General features: G+C 52.6%; 2 protein-coding genes and 1 long non-coding RNA gene across 3 annotated transcripts in view; 1 reads left to right on the plus strand and 2 right to left on the minus strand.

The window, feature by feature from the left end:
- Positions 1 to 19306, plus strand: part of LOC137481448 (uncharacterized) — an 89438-nt gene that overhangs the window by 50353 nt on the left and 19779 nt on the right. The gene's annotated exons all lie outside the window — the stretch shown is intronic.
- Positions 2314 to 5392, minus strand: FOXL1 (forkhead box L1). Its single transcript, XM_068203194.1, has 2 exons — positions 5055 to 5392; positions 2314 to 4196 (listed from the first exon to the last, which is right to left on the minus strand). Exon 2 carries the CDS (start codon positions 4032 to 4034, stop codon positions 3162 to 3164), a length of 873 nt encoding a protein of 290 aa, XP_068059295.1. The 5' UTR covers positions 4035 to 4196; positions 5055 to 5392; the 3' UTR covers positions 2314 to 3161.
- FOXC2 (forkhead box C2) lies at positions 10687 to 13680 on the minus strand. Its single transcript, XM_068203184.1, has one exon. It carries the CDS (start codon positions 13075 to 13077, stop codon positions 11602 to 11604), a length of 1476 nt encoding a protein of 491 aa, XP_068059285.1. The 5' UTR covers positions 13078 to 13680; the 3' UTR covers positions 10687 to 11601.

Genomic DNA, 19306 nt, shown 5'->3' on the forward strand with positions numbered 1-19306 from the left:
TGTGAAACCGTTGGCACCGATTCCTTGCAGCTTCTCAGGTCCTTGATTTTTCCCTGGCCCATTGGCTGCACAGCACCAAAATTCACATGGATGTGGAGAGGATTAAAGGATGCTCAGCCCCCATCCAAAGGGCAGGAATTGGTGAATTGACTGCACGCTCATTGCTCTGCTGTTGTTTTTACTGAGTGTTTTTATTTTATGTTTTTACTGTATGTTTTTATTGTACCATGACTTCTCCCCCTCTATAAACAGATGACGTGCAGAAGCCGTGTGTGGTTACTCATCCAGCCTGCTGGCAATAAGACCCTTTTTCTTGCTGTTCATCCCCTTGTTACAGCACTAGCCTGATCCCAATTAATTCCAAATTGCCCCTCAGAACTGCTCACTGGGTTCTGAGCTCATTGGAGTTAGTGTCACTTTTGTACAGAGCATGTTAAGTTTACTAATTTCACTCCCTCAAGCAAAACCAAAATCAAGCTCAGTGTGGCTTTTAAAGGCTGCAGCTGTACTTGGTCCCACTCCACTCCACCAAAACAGAAATAAGATCAAATGTCAAGGCAAAGCTTCGCAAAGAAACAAATTCCCATTGCGTAGAAAAAGCTGGGTTTCCAAAAAAAAAAAAAAAAAAAAGTGTCCGTGATAAAAATATACGTCGTGTATTAAAACTGAGACTCACTTTTTTCCACAGCTAAAAATCTGCTCTTGTGCAGAAAGGGCTTGGACAGGGAGAGGTTCCACATGTGTGAGTAGGAAAGGAATAAAAGCCCTGTTTGCAGGTCCAAAATGGTATTTTGGGGGCTGGAACAGGAGCTGAGAGGTGACACAACTCTGGGTCACAGCTGGAAGGCCAAGTTAGGAGAAAGGGAAACAGAGGAGCTGAAGACACAGATTAAAAGTGATGCCTGAGAGCATAAATATCCAATTTTGGGGGATGAAACCTTTCCATGGGCCAGGCTGGGGACACCAGGGATGCAGGGTCCCTCCCTGTGGGAAGAGCTTGATGGAGACCCATCAAACAAGTCCTGGGAGGCAGTGTCAACCTCCCACCCCACCCTGAGCCCAGATCACCACACAGGGGGTGCAGGGAGGGTCTGAGATCTCTGCTGGGCTCATTTTCCACCCCCTGCAGCTTCCTGTGGGTGATGTCTCCTCCCAGACCCCAAACGGGCTGGTGAGGTCAGTGCCAGCCTGGAATGGAACCTCCTGGCCAGGTGACCCCTTCTGTACCTGGCACGTGTCCCTAATGCCACACAGGAGTGGCACTGCAGGGCCAGGGGTGGCACACAGGGAGCTTTAACCCTCTCAGCACTCACCCAGCCCTGGGAATTATGGTGGGGACTGAGCAATGACACCTTCACAACCTTTTGCAAGTGCTTCTCCATTTTCTAATTCACTGCTAGAACTTTAAACAATGGCCTCAATAGATATTCAAACAGCAGCTGTCAGAAATAGGAAGCTAAGAAGGGATTTTATTAAAACAAAGTCTATCTTGCAAATCTGATTTTAAAAAATAAAATATATATTTTTAATTCTCTTTTTTCACATTGAGAAGCTCCAGCTCAGCCTATCCAGGGATTTGCCTATGAGCATCCTTTGTTTTTGGGAAGCTAAATAACAATTCTCATGCTTTGGAGATTTTCTGTCCTTACCCACATGAAAGCTCTTTGCCTTTGGGCTGAAATGAGCAACCCTGGTCCAAACATCAAGGAACTGATGCCAACCTTCCTCTGCAAAAACTGAACTAAAACTCACCTGAAAACCCCACATTTCCAATGCCCAGGTGCTCACTTAAGAGCAAGCTTTGCTTTTGAGACTGGGCGGGATGAAAGAAGGGGAAGAGAAGGAGGAACAATCATTTGGGGAAAGATTTCATCACTTTCAAGGAACAGGCAATTTCCCAGGAGCCTCTTTGTAGCCTCTCCCATCTTTTTGTGGCCCATAATGTCAGCACCAGGATATTTGCAGCAGGCCCCACTCCTCCATAGTCCAGCACAAGCCAGGGGGTGTTCCACATCACACCAGCCACAATCCTGAACAAAAATACCTTTATTGGATATAGGTTTGGTTTCATAATGAAAATTGAGAATATTTTTTTTTTTCCCAAAAGGGTATTTATCCACGAATATACAAAAAGCCTCTATTTATGGCATACAAAAATACAAAATATTCCTGATTTCTTGCAATGTGTCAGGATTCTTCCTTCTTTACAAAAAAAAAAAAAAAAAAAAAAAAAAAAAAAAAGAAAACTTTAGAAACATAGCTGCTGATGTCTCTGTCTCTCTCTCTCTCTCTCTCTCTTTTTTTTTTTTTTTTTTTTTTTTTTTTTTTCTGGTATTTGTCCTGGCCTCCACAACCCTGCCTCAGTCTTTTTTGGTCAGAAGCAACCAATCCCAGTAAGAAATGGAAAGACAAATCTCCGTGCTTGCTCATCCATCCCCTTTTTTTTTTGGCCACATCCATGAGCAGAAATTCTGTGGGGATACTCCAAAGCACCAGTGCTGAGCAGGAAACCAGTTCCACACCATGCTGGATCAAAGCAAGCAGGAATATTCAGGATGAGCCTGGATTGCTCAGTCTGCCATGAGCTCAGCTCCAGTTACCCCCTGGGAGGATTGGGCCAGTGGGGAATATCAGGAATTATGATGTGCCTGTGGGTATTCATGGCAAAATTACGGGTATTATTAATACCTGTGGGTATTGATGGCAAAACAAAACTCAGCCTACTCCCCCCGGGATGGGGCTTGGCTTTCAAAGGAAAAATACAAGAGGGAAACAGAGACCTGGAGGGCCCGAGGGAAACCTGGTCTGGGGAACCTGAGGGATGCAAAGACTAAAGGTGCAGAGCAAACCCCACGGGGCTTGGGGCCAGCGTGGGCATTCCCCCGGTGCTGCCGCTACCTCCACCGCCCACGGGGGAACAAAGCCGCTTTACCTTCCACAGTCGCTCTGGCAGGGGGTGGGAGGCGCCCGCAAAAGAGAGTCCGCAGCAAGACGCGCCTTGAAAATGCCCTGAAATCCTGAGTCACCTTTAAAACATCGCTTGGGGGGGCTTATTTTTAGGTCTTTACCCGCGTGCTGAGGTCGGGGTCCGATCTCTCCCTCCCAATCGCGCCCCCCGGAGCAGCGCTCGGGGCCGGGGGGGGGCGTTAATTGTGGGGCAGCTACTGGAAATTAAACACCGCCTCGGAGAAGTGCAGAGGGAAGCAGGAGAGGAAGGGGATGCCGATGTGGTAAAGCCTCCCGTGCACCTGGGAGTCGAGCATGAGGGACGCGTTGAGGGCCGGCCCGAAGGCGCCGCTGGCCACCAGCGAGCCGCCGAGGCGGCCGGCGGGGCTCTCCCGGGCCGCCTTGGGGGCTGCCCCGGGGGGCGGCGGCCGCAGCCCCTGCGCCAGGATGCTCTCGATGCTGAAGCTGCGGCCCCGGGGGCCGCTCTTGTGCGGCGGGGCGGCAGCGGGGGGCACCGGGGCCGGCCCCCCGGGGGAAGCCGCTGTCCCCCCGCCCGGCCGCGGGACCCCCGCGTCCCCCGGCGCTGCGGCCGCGCTGCCCTTGGGCCGCTTGGGCTCGACGGGGCGAGCGGGCGGCCCCGGCTGCTCGCCACCTTTGGTGTCCGGCGGGGCCGCGGCTTTGGGCTTCCTCTTCCTGCGGCGGTAGTTGCCGTTCTCGAACATGTCCAGGCACCGCGGGTCCAGGGTCCAGTAGCTGCCCTTGCCGGGCCGGCCCTTCTCGCGGGGCACCTTGACGAAGCAGTCGTTGAGCGAGAGGTTGTGGCGGATGCTGTTCTGCCAGCCCTGCTTGTTGTCGTGGTAGAAGGGGAAGCGGTCCATGATGAACTGGTAGATGCCGCTCAGGGTCACCTTCTGCTCCGGAGCCTCTTTGATGGCCATGGCGATGAGGGCGATGTAGCTGTAGGGGGGTTTCTGAGGGGGGTCCTGCCGGGACATCGCCCCCCCGGGGGTGAAGCCGAGCGCGGCGGGCAGGTAAACCATGGACGGGCTGCCCAGGGGGGAGAGGTGGCTGCCGTAGATGTGGCTCATCGCCGGCGGGCTCGCAGCTCCGCGTCTTCCCCCTCGGAGCCGAGCGAAGGGACGGGGCAGGGCAGGAACGTGGGACGAGTCCACCGGGGAGCTGTTTGTGCGAGCTCAGCTCCCAGCCCTGCCTGAAGGAGCTCGCTCTGCCTCTGTCCCTGCTTCATAGCTCTTAAAAAAAAAAAAAAAAAAAAAAAAAAAAAAGGAGAAAAAAAAAAAAAAGAAGTTAAATAATTGTTGTAAGTTTGCTATTATATGTTGACTTAGCGCTGGAAAATAAATTGTCTCTGATAAACAGTCGTTTGTGTTCTCAGCCCACCCACATTAATTAAAATTTCATTGCTACAAAACTCCGAGCTCTCTCCACGTGTCTCGCTGGTACCAGCCAATGGTCTCCGGGTTATTCCTTCATTTGTTTATAGAATTAGTCTGTTGATAAGTCTGCCCACCCAAGTCGAATCAAGCTGTGTTTATTTGGAAAAATTTCCGGGCACCCAATATATAAACGCACTGATCTGATGTTTGAAATATCACGTCCACCCTTTGACGCTGTAAGCACACACAGCAGAGCAGGATGTTCACTGCTGGAGCTGGGGAGCAGCGGGCAGGGATCCCCGCGGCAAAACTGGGGCGTTCAACAACACCAAAATTAAATTAAAATTAAAAAAAAATTGAAGAAAGGAAGAGAAAGGGATGGATGAGGGGAGGAGGCAGAGCTGCGATTGCGAGGAAGGAAAAGGGAAGCGGGATCAGGTGTGGAGGGGTCCTTGGCACCTCCCGCTGCAGGGACCCGGTTTCCACCCCGAGGAGACCCCCGGGGACGGGCGAAGGGGACCCCCGGTGCAGCCCCGCTCGCAGCCCGAGCTGCGCCGGGGGAGCCTGCAGCAAGAGGGGAATTTGGCAGGCCCGGGGAGGAGGGTCAGTATTTGTGAATGCGGGCCTGTTGCTTTATATTATGTACTTTCCTGTTTATAACAAGGAGGGGGATTATAACAACTTTACAAGTGCACACAGCTGGCCGGTGCTTACATTAGGAATTTGTGATGCTCTTTTTCTGTATAAACGTCCAGGTTTGGGGCTGTGTTTTCTGTTGTCGGATTTATTATTTTTTTTTTTTTAATTTACTGACGTAACAGCTTTAGTCCGAGGCCCCGAGGGATTCCGATGCAGTTGGAGGTGTCGCCTGCGTCCCCAGTCCCCCCGCGGGCTTAGACCTGCGGGACCCCCTGTTCTGTGGAGCGTCTTTTCTCCGAGGGAGGGAAGAAGAGGCCTGAGTGGGATCCTTTTCTCCTTCAAAGAGAAATATCCCAACAGCGCAGCTCCCACGGGGCTGCTGGGGTTTTTACCTGGCAGGGGAGGAGGTAAAAGCCGAGTACCCCACTACCCGGCCCTGACGATGCCATCCCCGGATTTCCCTGCAAGTTCCCCTCCACCCGTGGGGTTTTTGGCCCAGTGTCGCTCCCCTGTCGGGAGAAAGGTTTTCATCCCCGAGGTAAAACCCAGCGCGATGCTGTGGAGCTCCGGATGGGTCCTGAAACCGCCAGGAGAGCCTGGGAAACGCAGCCGGGGTGTGCAGGGAGGCGGCTTCTCGGGCGGGGGTGTGAGGTTCTCCCCTCTCACTGGCTGGGCCCACGCGTGGGAGGGGAACTCACTCCTCTAACACCGCCCTCGCCCGTAATTCCGCGTTCCTCCCGCGCCCTGCGCACCCCCGCCGGCCCCCGGGAGCCGCAGCACCCGCCCGCCGTGCCAAAAGGGCAATAAAGCCCCAAATAAACAAAAAGAGAGGTGAAAGGAGGGATATGGGGGCTCCTCGCCTGTCGACACTGGGGAACAGCACGCCCGGGCAGCCTCCCCACCCCTGGAGCATCCTCGCCGGGGAGGGATGGAGCAGAGCGCGGCTGCTCTGAGCCGCCCGGCGCATCCTCAGAGCAAGCGGCCGAGGGTCTTCCCCCCTCACCCTCCTCCTCTCCCCACCTCGGGGAGTCCCCCGCTCCTTGAGACACTCCAGGCACGGATTAGTAAAACAATAAATACTCGCGTGTACGGCAGGAGACAGTCACAGGGCTCCCGCTCTCTCCCCGAGCTCCCTCCCCCAGTAAAATTCTTGCTTCCTCCCTTGTTTTCCCCTCTTGGCGGTGGGAAATCCTTGGAGGCGGGGATGCGGCTTTTCTCTGCGTTCCTTCTCCCCTGCTCATGTGCTGCGTGTTATCCCTGTTATCCCTTTCCTGCCGGCAGCATCGCTGGAGCTCTTTAGCTGCGTTATCCGCACGGGATCGGCCTCCGAGAGGCTCCGATGGCTTCGGCGGGGGGCGAGGAAGCGACAGAGGGGAGTTCTCGTTGATGTTCCTGGTACCGTCACTCTTTCCCTAAATAAAAAAAAATTAAAAAAAAAAAAAACCACAACCAAAAACCAAAACAAAACAAAAATAAACAAAGAACGCGGAGCCGGCGATGGAGGCGCTCCTGGATGGGTTTCCCCTCCTCTCCAGCTGACGAGCCCCTTTTAAAGCAGCAGCGAGGAGAGGTCCCGCCCGGAGCCCCCGGCGGGAGCAGGGCGCAAATGAGCTCTCCCCATTCCTGCTGCATCCCGGGAAACGGGGGAAGAAATGGTGCAGATCAGAGATTCCCAATCCTGCTGCATCCCAGTCTTGGGGGGAAGAAAGGGTGTGAATTAGAGCTCCCCTTTCCTGATCCATCCCGGGAAACGGGGGAAGAAAGGGTACAAATCAGTGATTCCCAATCCTGCTGCATCCCAGTCTTGGGGGGAAGAAGGGGTGTGAATTAGAGCTCCCCTTTCCTGATCCATCCCGGGGAATGGGAAGAAGGGCCGTGAATCAGTGATCCCCATTCCTGATCCATCCCGGGAAATGTGGGGAGCAAGCCAAAAATCAGAGCTCCCCCCTCCTTCTGCATCCCAATCTTGGGAGCAAGAAGGGCTGTAAATCAGTGATCCCCAATCCTGCTTAGTCCTGCCCGGGGGGAACGGGGATGTAAATCAGAGTTCCCATTCCTACAGCACTCCAGGATGTGGGGAACAGGGTAAAAACCGTGCTCCCCTCTCCTGCTGCATCCCAGCCGGAGGGGAGCGGGAATGTGAATTTGAGCTCTCCGTTCCTGCTGCATCCCAACCTAAAGGAGAGCGGGAATGTGAATTTGAGCTCCCCATTCCTGCTGCATCCCAAGCTAAAGGAGAGCGGGAATGTGAAACCGTGCTCCACATTCCTGCTGCATCCCAAGCTAAAGGAGAGCGGGAATGTGAATCGGAGCTCCCCGCTCCTGCTGCATCCCAAGCTAAAGGAGAGCGGGAATGTGAATCTGTGCTCCCCATTCCTGCTGCATCCCAAGCTAAAGGAGAGCGGGAATGTGAATCCGTGCTCCCCATTCCTGCTGCATCCCAAGCTAAAGGAGAGCGGGAATGTGAAACCGTGCTCCACATTCCTCCTGCTGCATCCCAAGCTAAAGGAGAGCGGGAATGTGAATCGGAGCTCCCCGCTCCTGCTGCATCCCAAGCTAAAGGAGAGCGGGAATGTGAATCGGAGCTCCCCGCTCCTGCTGCATCCCAAGCTAAAGGAGAGCGGGAATGTGAATCGGAGCTCCCCGCTCCTGCTGCATCCCGGCCGGGCTCCTCAGGAGTGAGCTCCCGGCCGGAGCTGCCCGCCCCTCGCCCCTGGCCGAGCACGGCGCTGCCGGATGCCAGCTAGCTCGGTACTGCCCCGGGATCAGGGATGTATTTCCTTCTTTCCCGTCCTTCCAGTGCCGGCCATAGATTTTCTGCGAAGTCCCTTCGAAAATGACAGAAGAGCTCGTGGCCTTCCCCAAAAACCGCTCGGGCGGTGCCGTCCCACGAAGACTAGGGAAGGTGGGATTGATTGGGAGGGACGAGACAACTCGTGCTGGGCTGTGCAGAGGCCTGGGGGGATTCCTGGAGGGAATGTGTTTCACCCGGGCCCTGGAGCACCAGGGAAAAGCTCCCTTGGCTGGGCTGTGGGGACGAGATGAAAACCGCTGACTCTTCTCCCCAAGACCGAAACTGTCTGGGGTTTTGGACAGGTCTGCAAACCCGGTGGTGAATGGGAATACAATAAAAAAAAAATTAGGAAACCCATCCACGATCTTTATCCTCTTCCCGGAGCCACCCTAAGCCCCAGCCCGGGGCTACCGGCCACGCAGCACCATCAGTCAGTCCCCCGGGGCCAAGCCTGGCCCCCCTGACCTGCGGGGAGAGGGGCTGGGGGGGTTGTGCTGCTCCTTCAGGGGGCTGCAAGCCAAATCTGGTCATGGCTGCCTTCAAAAGTTACCCTGGGCCTTCCTCCTTCCTTCACTTCTTCCTTCCTTCCCCTCTGCTCCGGCCAGGCTGGAGTCACCTGTCGCGACAGACTCCGATGGCAGAGCCGAGCTCCCTATGGCAGCTTTTAAACAGAGTCACCAAAGGAGCCTCTCGCCTCCCCTGCGACGGCAGCCCACCCCAAAGGGCTCTCCTGAGACACCAGCCCACCCCTAAATGCTCTCCTGAGACACCAGCCCACCCCAAATGTCTCTTCTGCAATACCAGCCCACCCCAAATGTCTCTTCTGCAATACCAGCCCACCCCAAAAGTCTCTTCTGCAATACCAGCCCACCCCTAAATGCTCTCCTGAGACACCAGCCCACCCCAAATGTCTCTTCTGCAATACCAGCCCACCCCTAAATGCTCCCCTGAGACACCAACCCACCCCTAAATGCTCTCCTGAGACACCAGCCCACCCCAAATGTCTCTTCTGCAATACCAGCCCAGCCCTAAATGCTCCCCTGAGACACCAACCCACCCCTAAATGCTCCCCTGAGACACAAGCCCACGCCAAAGGGCTCCCCATGGGGTGTTTGGGGTGACTGGGGACGGGGGCCAGGGACAGGAGGGGACACAGCCGAGGGACGATGCTCGCAGCCCCCGCGGGAGCTCTCCAGAGGGACGGGAAGAGGGGAGAGGGGACGGGAGCGGCGCCGATCCCGTGCGGGAGCGTCCTGCCGGGGCCAGTGGGGAAAGAAACACCAAAAAAAAAAAGGAGTTTTGGGGGGAGAGGGGATGCCAGGAACTGTCCAGCAGCAGCGCAGGGGGAGGTTGCAGAGCCCTGGGGGTGTCCCTGATCCCGGTCCCGCACCCCATCCCTGCCTGAGGAAAAGGGTCCCCAAATTCCCAGCGCCCAGGTGGGAAGATGTGGGAGCGATCCCAGGATTTCTCGACGCGTGTGGGAAAACCCACAGCAGGCACCTGACTTCAGCCATCTCCCCCCACAGCGACCCCGGGATGCACGCAGGAAAAAAAATCCCACGGGAAGACGATCTGGACCGAGGAAGAATTCTTTCCCAATTAATATTTCCTCCCCCCCCACCCTTATCCTCTTATTTATTTTCTTTTCATCATTTTGCTCCCTTTATTTCCCTGTTTTTTAATCCTTTACACTCCGTATTTTCTCTTACTAAGAGAGCACTTTGACATTTATTTCATTAAAAAATAATAAAAAAGAAAAAATATAAAATTAAATTAAAAACACCCTCTGAGAGCCAGGAAAAACGGCAGGGAGGTTTTTTTTTTTTTTTTTACAAGAATGTTCCTTAAAATACAGATCAAGTGAGGTTCAGACATTTTTTTCTCATTTAAATCGAGAGTTTTGGTGCTTTTTGCCAGCTTTCAAACGCAGGCGAAATTTAACCGGTCAAAACCAATTTATATCATCAATTTCAACAACCTGAGGTGGGTATAACCAGTCCCGAACCCCCCAAAAAAAATGTTTTGAGGGGCCCTGGGGTCTGCGGGCGATGGGATGGGGCACGGTGGGATTTTTCCCCTGGAAATGCTGGATGGATGTGATTTTACAGCTGGGAAAGGAGCCTGGCTCCAGAGAGCTGGGTTTGAAATGTTCCAAATACCTCCTAAACTCTGCTTCAGGCTTTGCCGGCATTCCCAGGCTTTCAGGATTGCTAAACCCGGTGTTTTGCCCTGGATTAAAGCCGCTTGAACAGGTTAAAGGATGATTTGGGAAAAGCCAGAATATCTGGCAGTGCCCGGCCTTGCGAGCAGGAGCTTCAAGAGAGGAAGAGAAAGTTAAAACCAGCCAGTTCTTCAACCAAGAGAGGATTTCAAAACTGAAATGATTCTCGAGTGAACTTTCCACCTTTCTAAGACTCCGCAGCGCGGCCGGGTTGAAATGATCGCTCTCACTCCCGGGCACTGGGGGTTCCTTTCAAGAAAACCAAATAAATAAATGAAATGGATTTTTAGGGGGTTTGTTTTCCGCCCTGGAAAAAGGCGGCTCCAGGCGCGGAGCCCCGCGCAAGGACAGGGCGAGAGGAGCAGCAATTCCCCTCCCTGCGCCTCCTGTTTTCCTGCTTTCCCCATCGCAGGCCTGGGAAAACTCCCGAAATTTCACGCTGGCAGGGATTTAGGATCGAGGGGGCTCAGCCCCGCCGTGGTTTTCCTCCCCCTCCTCCCCAATTGTACAATTCCAGCTCTTCACGTGAATTCAACCTTTTCTCCAAGAAAGAAACCTCAGAAACCTTCAGGAAAAATGATTTTTTGTTTTAAAAACAACCACTGCCACGTTTTCTGCGTGAAAGAAGAAGAAAAAAAAAAAAAACAAAACCTGTAAAAAAAACCCAGTTTATACACAGAGAAGCGCCAGACTTGGAGCAGAAAAAACCAGCATGGATTTATTTTAAGGTAAGTACAACAATTAGGACCACATCAGACAAACGAACTTTGAAGCAGGTTAAAGCAAATAGTCCTTAGGAATGGTAAAGGTGAAATCTATTATACAAAACATCACACGTCGTAAATAATAATAAAAAAGTATCAGATACTTTGTCTATTTTTTTTTCCTTAAAAAAAAATCCACCAGCAAAAAATAAATTATTTCCTCGTCTTGCGAAAAGAAGAGCTCTAAAACAAAAGAAAATCTATTGCATAATTGTACACAGAACAAGAAGAAGAAGAAGAAATCACTTGTCATTAATTTGGAAGTTAGGAACCGTTGGGCGAGACAAAAATAATCCAGTGAACTCAACTTTAAATATTATATTAATGGCTCTGAAAATCAGCCTGATTAGAAATCCACATATTTTTTACAGCACAACAGAGAACTCAAAAAATACCCAGGACATATATTTATATATATATTTATAAACTTTTTTTTTCCTTTTAAAACGTATAAATGGTCGTTGCGATATTGGTCCATAACTTATTTTTCTGAGACCCCCTATACTTTAGCATATAAAATTTGCCACTTTTAGATAGACATATATATATAATTTTTTTAAACCTTTTTCTTTTCTTTCTTTTTTTTTTTTTTTTTCTTTTTCAAATGAGGAGATCCCCCCTTTTTTTTTTTTTTTTTCAAGTAAAATCTACTTGTCCGGAATTTAAGGAGGCCCAAAAACGGGGCTTTTGGGAATCTTCAAACTCTGTGGCCGCAAAGTCCACGGGGAAGCTGTCAGATTGATTTTTATTGCCGTGGGTTTATTTCTCCCGATTTTTTTCCTTAATAATTATTATTAATATTTTAATTTTTTTTAATGAGCCTAAGCTGGGGGTGGCGGCTACTCAGTACTTAGTGCAGTCGTAGGAGTAGGGGGCGGCGTGGCGATATAGGGAGGGCGCGGATCTGTAGGGGATCTGACAGGCGGAGTTGCTGCTCACCTGGTGCTCGCTCAGCGCCGCGCTCTCCATCCCCAGCCGGTGCGACGTGAACATTTCCCGCACGTTGGGAAAAGTCTGCTGCTGAGAGCCGAAAGTGTGCCCGGGCAGGTGGCTCAGCTCAGCGCCGTGGTTCAGGTACCAGGAAGCCGCGGGCTGTCCCCCCGCCGCCCCTCCGCCGCCGCCGCCGCCGCCGCCGTGGGGATGCCCGGTGCCCAGCGCTCCGTCCTGCCCCGCGGGCAGGCTCAGCGTGCCCAGGGGCGACGGGGCGCCGGTGGGATGCTCGGCCAGCCCGTCCTCCAGCGGAGCGCACATGTGGGCCGGCCTGTCGCCGCTGTAGAGGCTCATGGCCCGCATGCTGCAGTGGTAGCTCCCACTAGTGTCCAGCGCCTGGCTGCACGCCGCGCTGTAGCCCGACGGCTGCCCCGCGGGGTAGCCCAGCGCCAGCCCGCCGCCCGTCCTGCCCGAGGCGGCACTCACCGGGCTCAGGTCGCCCGCGGGGGAAGTCCGCAGGGTCATGATGCTCTCCACGCTGAAGCCCGGCAGCCCGTTGCCGGCCGGGTGATGCTCGGGCAGCGACGCGTCCGGCGAGGCGGCGGCGGGGGGCGAGGCGGCGCTGCGGGGGCTGTCCCGCAGGGCCCCGCCGCTGGCCGGGCTCAGCGTCTCCACCTTGGTGATCACGGGCAGCTCGGGAGACGCCGTCTCGCTCTTGATCACCACCTTCTTCTCGGAGGCCGGCGCCGAGGCGGAGGAAGAGGAAGAGGAGGAGGAGGCTTCCTTGGGGAGGTCGGCGCCGGGCAGCCCGGGGGGCTTGGGCTGCTCCTTCAGCAGCCGCTCCCGGGCCTCCTCCTTCTCCTTGGAGACATCCTTCTTCTTGAAGCGTCTCCGGCGGCGCAGGAAGCTGCCGTTCTCGAACATGTTGTAGGAGTCGGGGTCCAGGGTCCAGTAGCTGCCCTTGCCCGGCTTCTTGTCGTCGCGGGGCACCTTGACGAAACACTCGTTGAGCGAGAGGTTGTGGCGGATGCTGTTCTGCCAGCCCTGCTTGTTCTCTCGGTAGAAAGGGAAGCGGTCCATGATGAACTGGTAAATCCCATTGAGCGTGATCTTCTTGTCGGGGGCGTTCTGGATGGCCATGGTGATGAGGGCGATGTAGCTGTAAGGTGGCTTCACCAGGTCCTTGGGGGCCGTGGGTTGGTGCGGGTGGTAGGGGCCGTAGGAGCGCCCCATGCCCGCCGCGTACTGCTCGGCGTGGCCCGAATAGACGCTCATGGGGTTGCCCATGCCGCCGTACGTCCCGGCAGCCCGGTAGTAGTTCTGCTCGCTTAAATACGGCACCACTCCCAAAGCGTTGGGGTCCGAGACGGAGTAGCGAGCCTGCATCATGGAGAGGGGCTTCCCGCGGCCGGGGAGGAGAGGAGGAAGAGGAGGACGGTGGAAGGGCCTCACCCCCGTCCGGGACCTCTCCGCGGAGAAGGGAGAGAGGGAGAGAGCGGGAGAGAAAGAGAGAGAGAGTCTCGGAGCCGAGCTAAATCCCAGCGTGTCCTCTAGCAGCGGCACCGCAGCGGCATCCTCCGGGTCGCCGGGGGCAGAGTGGTCTCTGGCGGCCTCTCCCTCCCTCTGTATGACTGTGATTCTGGTACACACGCCTACGGGCCCGCGGCGGCGGCGGGCGCTGCTGCGGGGAGCTGGGCTAGTGGGGGTGGCCTGTTCTCGCAGGAAAAGGGAATTAAAAAAAAAAAAAAAAAAAAAAAAAGGCAAAACAAAACCGAAGAATAAAAAAATTAAAAAAAAAAAAAAAAAACACTTGGGAAAAAAATGTAAAAAGCAAAAGAAGAAAAAGCAGCCTTGCGGAAAACCCAGTCCTTGTGACAAGAGCGGCCCGAACCGTTCCGGAGCCCCCGGAGGGGTGCGGAGCCGCCGAGCTCCCTCCCGGCCGCGCCGCGCCGCTTCAAAACTCGCCCCGCGCCGCCGCCGCGCTTTTACTCCCCGCCGGCCCCGCCCCCCGCCGCGGCCGCCAGCCAATGGGAGCGCGCGGCGCCGCGGCCGCAGCCAATGGGAGCGCGGGACGCGGCGGCGCTGGCGGGCGGCCCCCGCGCGCTCCCGGGCCGCGCACCCCCAGCCCCTCCGCCCCCTCCGCGGGGCTCGGCGCTGCGGCCCCAAAAAACGGCCCCGAGCCGGCCGGGGGCATCTGCCCGCTGCCCCGCGGGGCCAGACGGCGGGCTTTGTAAGCGCTCCTCGCAGGCAGGTTGATGGCGGGGACGGCGGGAGCGGTGGCACCGCGCCGGTGTCGCGGTGTCGCCGCGTCCCTGCGCCCGGCGCGCCGTGCGTCCGCGGTTTGAAATGTGTTTAAGCGGAGTTCATCGGGAGAGGCCGCTGGGTGCTCGCACGGCGGCGGCGGCATCGCGGCTCGGCCCCGGTGGCGCCGTCGCTGCGGGTTCAGAGGTTCCTCCGCCGCTTTGGGGGAGTTTGGGGATATTTTATTATTATAGGGAAAAACCCAACAAAACCAACAAAAAGCAGCGAGCGAGCGCGTTTAAGTGTCTATGTATTTTTTTCGTTCCGGGCATTGAGGTGGATTTTCTTGTGCCTGTGAAATCCGCCCCTCTGCCTTCTCCCTAATGAGTTCATTAGAGGCAATCAGAGCGGGACAATTAGGGACGCATGGTGACCAAGTGTAAACTCAAGTGCTGGGGGAAACTGCTGCGAATTGTTCTGTTCCACCCGGGAGAAGCGTGGGTCTGCCGGGCGAAGGAACCGAGGTGGGAAACCAGCGATTTCCCCGCTCCGCGGGAGAAAAAAAAAAAAATCAGAATATAACTATAATCAAAAATAGCGCTGCAAAATCGATTCGAGCCCGCAAAGACCGAGATAAGGTCGAAATGAATTTGCTGTCACTTCGCTCGGGCTCCTTCCCGCCGCCTCCCCCGAGCCTGGCTGCTGCCGCTCTGATTCCTGAGCGGTGATTTTTGGGTTTCTTACACTGCAATTTTGCCTTGCCCTCCTTGCAATTTGTCTGGTTTCGTAAAGCTTTAAACAAAGATATTTTTTTCCCCCAAAGTCGGGCTGGGATTTTGGCTGGCTGCTGGGATCGAGGGTCCCTTTCCCGCTCGCAGCCCGGGCGGTGAGGACGAGACCGCAGCCGGCTCCGGCCGTGGGAACCCGGCGGGGCTGTTAATTACCGGAGATTTTCGTAATAAGAAAGGAAACGATTTTGTGCGATAACTAAGGGGAGGGAAAAAATTAAATTATGAGGCAGCTCCTCTACAAGGAGGGATGGTTAAAAATGATCTGCGATGGAAAAATTGATTGGGGAGTTTCTCCGGGCGCTTCAAAATTGTTATTTAATTTTGACGGAAATAATTTGGAATGTTCGGAGAGGGTTTCATCCACCGAGAAAATGTCCGGGGGTATTTTGTTTGGGAAAACATGTAGTGAATTTCATGTAAAGTAGTGATACTTTACATGAAAAGTATAAGCTGATACTTTTCATGTAAATGTATGATCATAAGAGAAAACTTTTTTTTTTTTCTGGAATAATTTGAGAACGACTTCACACTTTTATGTTCGGTTTTCAAATAAATCACATTTCTCGTAACAACCTGGGCTGTGTCTTAGCGTACACAAGTACATGGGATTTCTTTAATGATATAAGTTTATAAAATGCTGGAAATTTTAAGTGCAGAGCTTGAGCAAAGCCACCCCTGCGGTGTCGCAGTGCTGTCCCTTCCTAGAAGCCTGGAGAAATTTTCCTGATGGAATCTTACCTCTCCTGGCCTGAAAACTTTACCGAGCTGAATTTCTACAGAACCCACAGAAGCAGCAAAAGTGCTTTGCTTTGCTTGCTGCAGCTGGGCACTGAGCAGAGACCGAACCAGCGGGCTCGGAACAGCCCAAAATTCGAATGGCTCGAAGAAAACAAACAAAAAAAATTAAATCAGCATTATGAGAAATAAGAGATCGCGGGCAGAAGAGCCCCTTCGAGCGCGGGAGGTGCTTGGAAATGCGGGATTTTTCCCGCGGGGCTCCCTTCGCCCGGTTCTCCGGGGAAGCCGCCGGTTTTCCTCTCGCAGCCTTTACCGGCAGCGGCAGCGGAGCTTTCGCAGCGCTCGGGACGCCTCGGGGGCCATTCCCGGGACCGCTCCTGGGCCGTTCCCGGTGTCGTTCCCGTGGCCGCTCCGGGGCCGTTCCCAGTGTCGTTCCCGGGGCCGTTCCCAGGCTATTCCCGGTGTCGCTCCGGGGTCATTCCCGATCTGTTCCCGGGACCGTTCCCGGTATCCCTCCAGGGCCATTCCCGGGCTGTTCCCGGTGCCGCTCCGGGACCTTTCCCGGGCCGTTCCCGGTGTCGTTCCCGGGCCGTTCCCGGTGTCGTTCCCGGCTCGCTCCGGTCTCACCTGCCCGCGGGGTCTCCGCACGGCGTGTGTCGCCCCCCAGGGGACACCGAGGGGACTGCAGCGCTCCCAGCACCACCAGGCGCGGGGACAGAGGGACAGGGACAGAGGGACAGGGACAGAGGGACATGAGACTGAACAGGAAAAGGGGAAAGAGGGAGAAGCGTGGGAGAGAGGATGGAGTGGGAACAACGGAGAGAGGGGGTGAGTGGAGAAAATGAGCGGGCAAAGGGAGAGGAAAAGTAGGGAAGGATGGAAGAAACAGAAAAGGGAAGAGAGAAAGGAGGAAATGAAGGAAGGGAGAGTGAGGGGGGAAAGGGAGCGAAGGAAGGAGGGAAGGAAGGAAGGAAGGAAGGAAGGAAGGAAAAATTAAAGGAGTGAGAGGAGAGGAAGAAAAAAATGAAGAAAGAAGGAGGGAAGAGAAAGAATGGAAGAAAAAGGAAGACAAATAAAGGAAGAAATAAGGAGAGAAAAAGCAGAAAGAAGAGAGAAGGAAAGCAGGAAAGAGGAAGAGAAAAAGAGGAAGATATGTAGAGAGAAGGGAAGGGAAGGGAAGGGAAGGGAAGGGAAGGGAAGGGAAGGGAAGGGAAGGGAAGGGAAGGGAAGGGAAGGGAAGGGAAGGGAAGGGAAGGGAAGGGAAGGAAAGGAAAGGAAAGGAAAGGAAAGGAAAGGCTCTGTCTGGCACCAGTCCAGCCAGGACCCATTGATGCACATGATTTTTTCCGAGTTTTGCACCTGTACTGGAGAGGGCAGGAACCTCTGGCTGCAGGGGCCTGGTCCATCCCAATTTTCCAGACATTGCTGGACAGCCCAGGCCAGCCCCACCTGCCCTGAGGTTCCTCCTTCACCGGGTTATTTCATAAACACAAAAATCACCCACACTCTTTATTCACACATGGAAATCCACACTCCTTTCGTTAATGAAAACGTCATTAAAAATGCTTCCCTTTAGAATTTGTAGCCTTTTTTAAATGTTCAGTACTGAACCCCCAGCAGAGCGTTATGGCTGGTTTAAAGCTCCTTTTTGGGTGCATTTGGGCTGATTTTTGTGGCTGCCCTGGCGTGTTCAGCCTGCAGTTCCAAGGAATGATTCCTGCAGCACAAGGAGTTTCTTCCTGTGTTTTTCCCAGGGTTTAAATTCATCTGATTCATCTGTCCCTCCCTTCTTTTAGGTGCTTTCACAAGTTGTGGGTGTTTCAAGGGAGAGCTGAATTTTGTTTGTTTCACAATCCCAGATCTTTTTTTTAACCTCTTTCACTGAAATATTTGATCCAGCTTGGTAAAAATGGATTTTCGAAGCAATGCAGGCCCATCCAAAGATTTATTTAATTTATAAAAGATCTGGTGGCCTTGTCTGCTTCCCGAAGAAAAGAGGTTTTCCTGTGGCATCTGTATGAGCTGCTCCAGGCTGCAGTGACAGAAAAGACCCTGCAAAAGGAATTTGGAGCAAATTTCAGCCCTGTGGAGGCAAACCAGAGAATTGAACCAGCAGGAAAAGATGCCACCCATCAGCAAACTCCTCATTTTTTCAAGGCAAACTGCCCTGATTTGTAGAAAACAGCTCAGGCCCTCTTTTCTGGAAGTAAATCCTGGGAAGGAACAGCTTTGCTGAGTGTGGCTGGATGGAGATGTAGGTGGTCTAGAAGGATCTTAGCGCTGCTTGATTGCTAATGGATTAATTATTAATTACCAGCACTGCTCTCCCTTCCAAGCTTGCACGTGATTAATTCTAATTACAGTAGAAGAATGACCAAACGAGTATTTTCACAATTTTTTATTTTTACTGGCATTGATACAGGTGTGATGACCTAGATGTGTCATTTTTATAGACTTGCTAATATATTTGTGGGAAAAAACAGACACATTTGAGGCCTTTTTGAGGTCTGAAACAGAAGCATCAAACCTGAACTAAATATCAGATAACTTTAATTAAAAATATGTTAACCAATTAGATCATTAGAGATTATCTACTTCACACCGGTGGAACAGTGAGGGCAAAGTGAGAACTGAGAAATGAGAGAGTAATATACCATAAAAATGATCTCTGTGCTCTGAGGTGGCCTTTAGAGGCTAAAACCAGCCTCGGAATGGAAAGACTGCTTTCAGCTGCAGCTTAAATGGAGCAGATGCATTTATTTGTTAGAATATTAGATCAAGCCTTGAGCTGGTGGAATAGCATAAATATTGTAAATGCAGACGAACCCGGTGGGAGGAAATGCTGATGTGTGACTCCAGCTCAGAAGGCTGAATGATTTCTTTATTATAAGTGTGCTATAATACATTAATATTCTATTTAAAGGCAACATTAAAACTACAAACCTACTTGTTCTAACTACCATATCTAACTCACAACTCGTGGCCCTCTCTGAGAGTCCAGCCACAGGTGGGTTGGATTGGCCATCAGCTCAAACAATCCTCACCAGAACCCAACCAAGCAATCACCCCAGGTAAACAATTCTCCAAACACATTCCACACGGGAAAAACAAGGAGCAGAAATAGAAATTGTTTTCTCTTTCTTTCCTCTGTGCTCCTCTATGAAAAATGCTGACAGAAAGAAGAATGTCCCTGCGACACATAAATGACAAAATGTAATTCCTTTTGGGAAAGCCCTAGATCAGACCAAAATGTACAGGTATTTTTGTGGGGTGGGAAGCACAAAACTGAATAAAAAGCAAAAGGTAGAACGCCCTTTTCCTTGGGGTGGGGACATCGGGTGACAGCAGCCAGGCAGGGCTGGCACTCCCAAATTGCTCACCCAGGGAGTTTTCCAGCAGCAGGAATTGCAGGAATGAGCTTCAAACACCTCGGCCCAGCTCCACATGGGTGGTCTGTGCCTGGAAGGATTCCCGCTGGCTCCAGCAGCCAAGGAAAGGTGCTGGCTTTGGGCTTCTTTTTTCTGCCTCTGTCGAGGTCAGGATCGAAGCTCTCGAGATGACATCTTGTGTTCAGACATAGATTTATTATTATTTGTTTATTATTAAAACAATATTATTTATGATTGTATTTATTTCTCATATATTTATTATTATTTCATATTAGTTGATATTATAGTATATTATTTGATATTATATTGTATTATTTCATATTATACTGTATTATATTATAGTATAGTACAATACAATTTATTATATTATGCTATATTTGTATTATATTATATTATATTATATTATATTATATTATGTTATTACTATGTTAATATTATATTATATTATATTATATTATA

Source organism: Anomalospiza imberbis, chromosome 12, assembly GCF_031753505.1.
Source record: "Anomalospiza imberbis isolate Cuckoo-Finch-1a 21T00152 chromosome 12, ASM3175350v1, whole genome shotgun sequence".
NCBI classification, from domain to species: Eukaryota; Metazoa; Chordata; class Aves; order Passeriformes; family Viduidae; genus Anomalospiza; species Anomalospiza imberbis.

Excerpts from the sequence above, each read along its gene's own strand:
- FOXL1 (XM_068203194.1), bottom strand. The coding sequence starts at position 4,034 with ATGAGCCACATCTACGGCAGCCACCTCTCCCCCCTGGGCAGCCCGTCC.
- FOXC2 (XM_068203184.1), bottom strand. The coding sequence starts at position 13,077 with ATGATGCAGGCTCGCTACTCCGTCTCGGACCCCAACGCTTTGGGAGTG.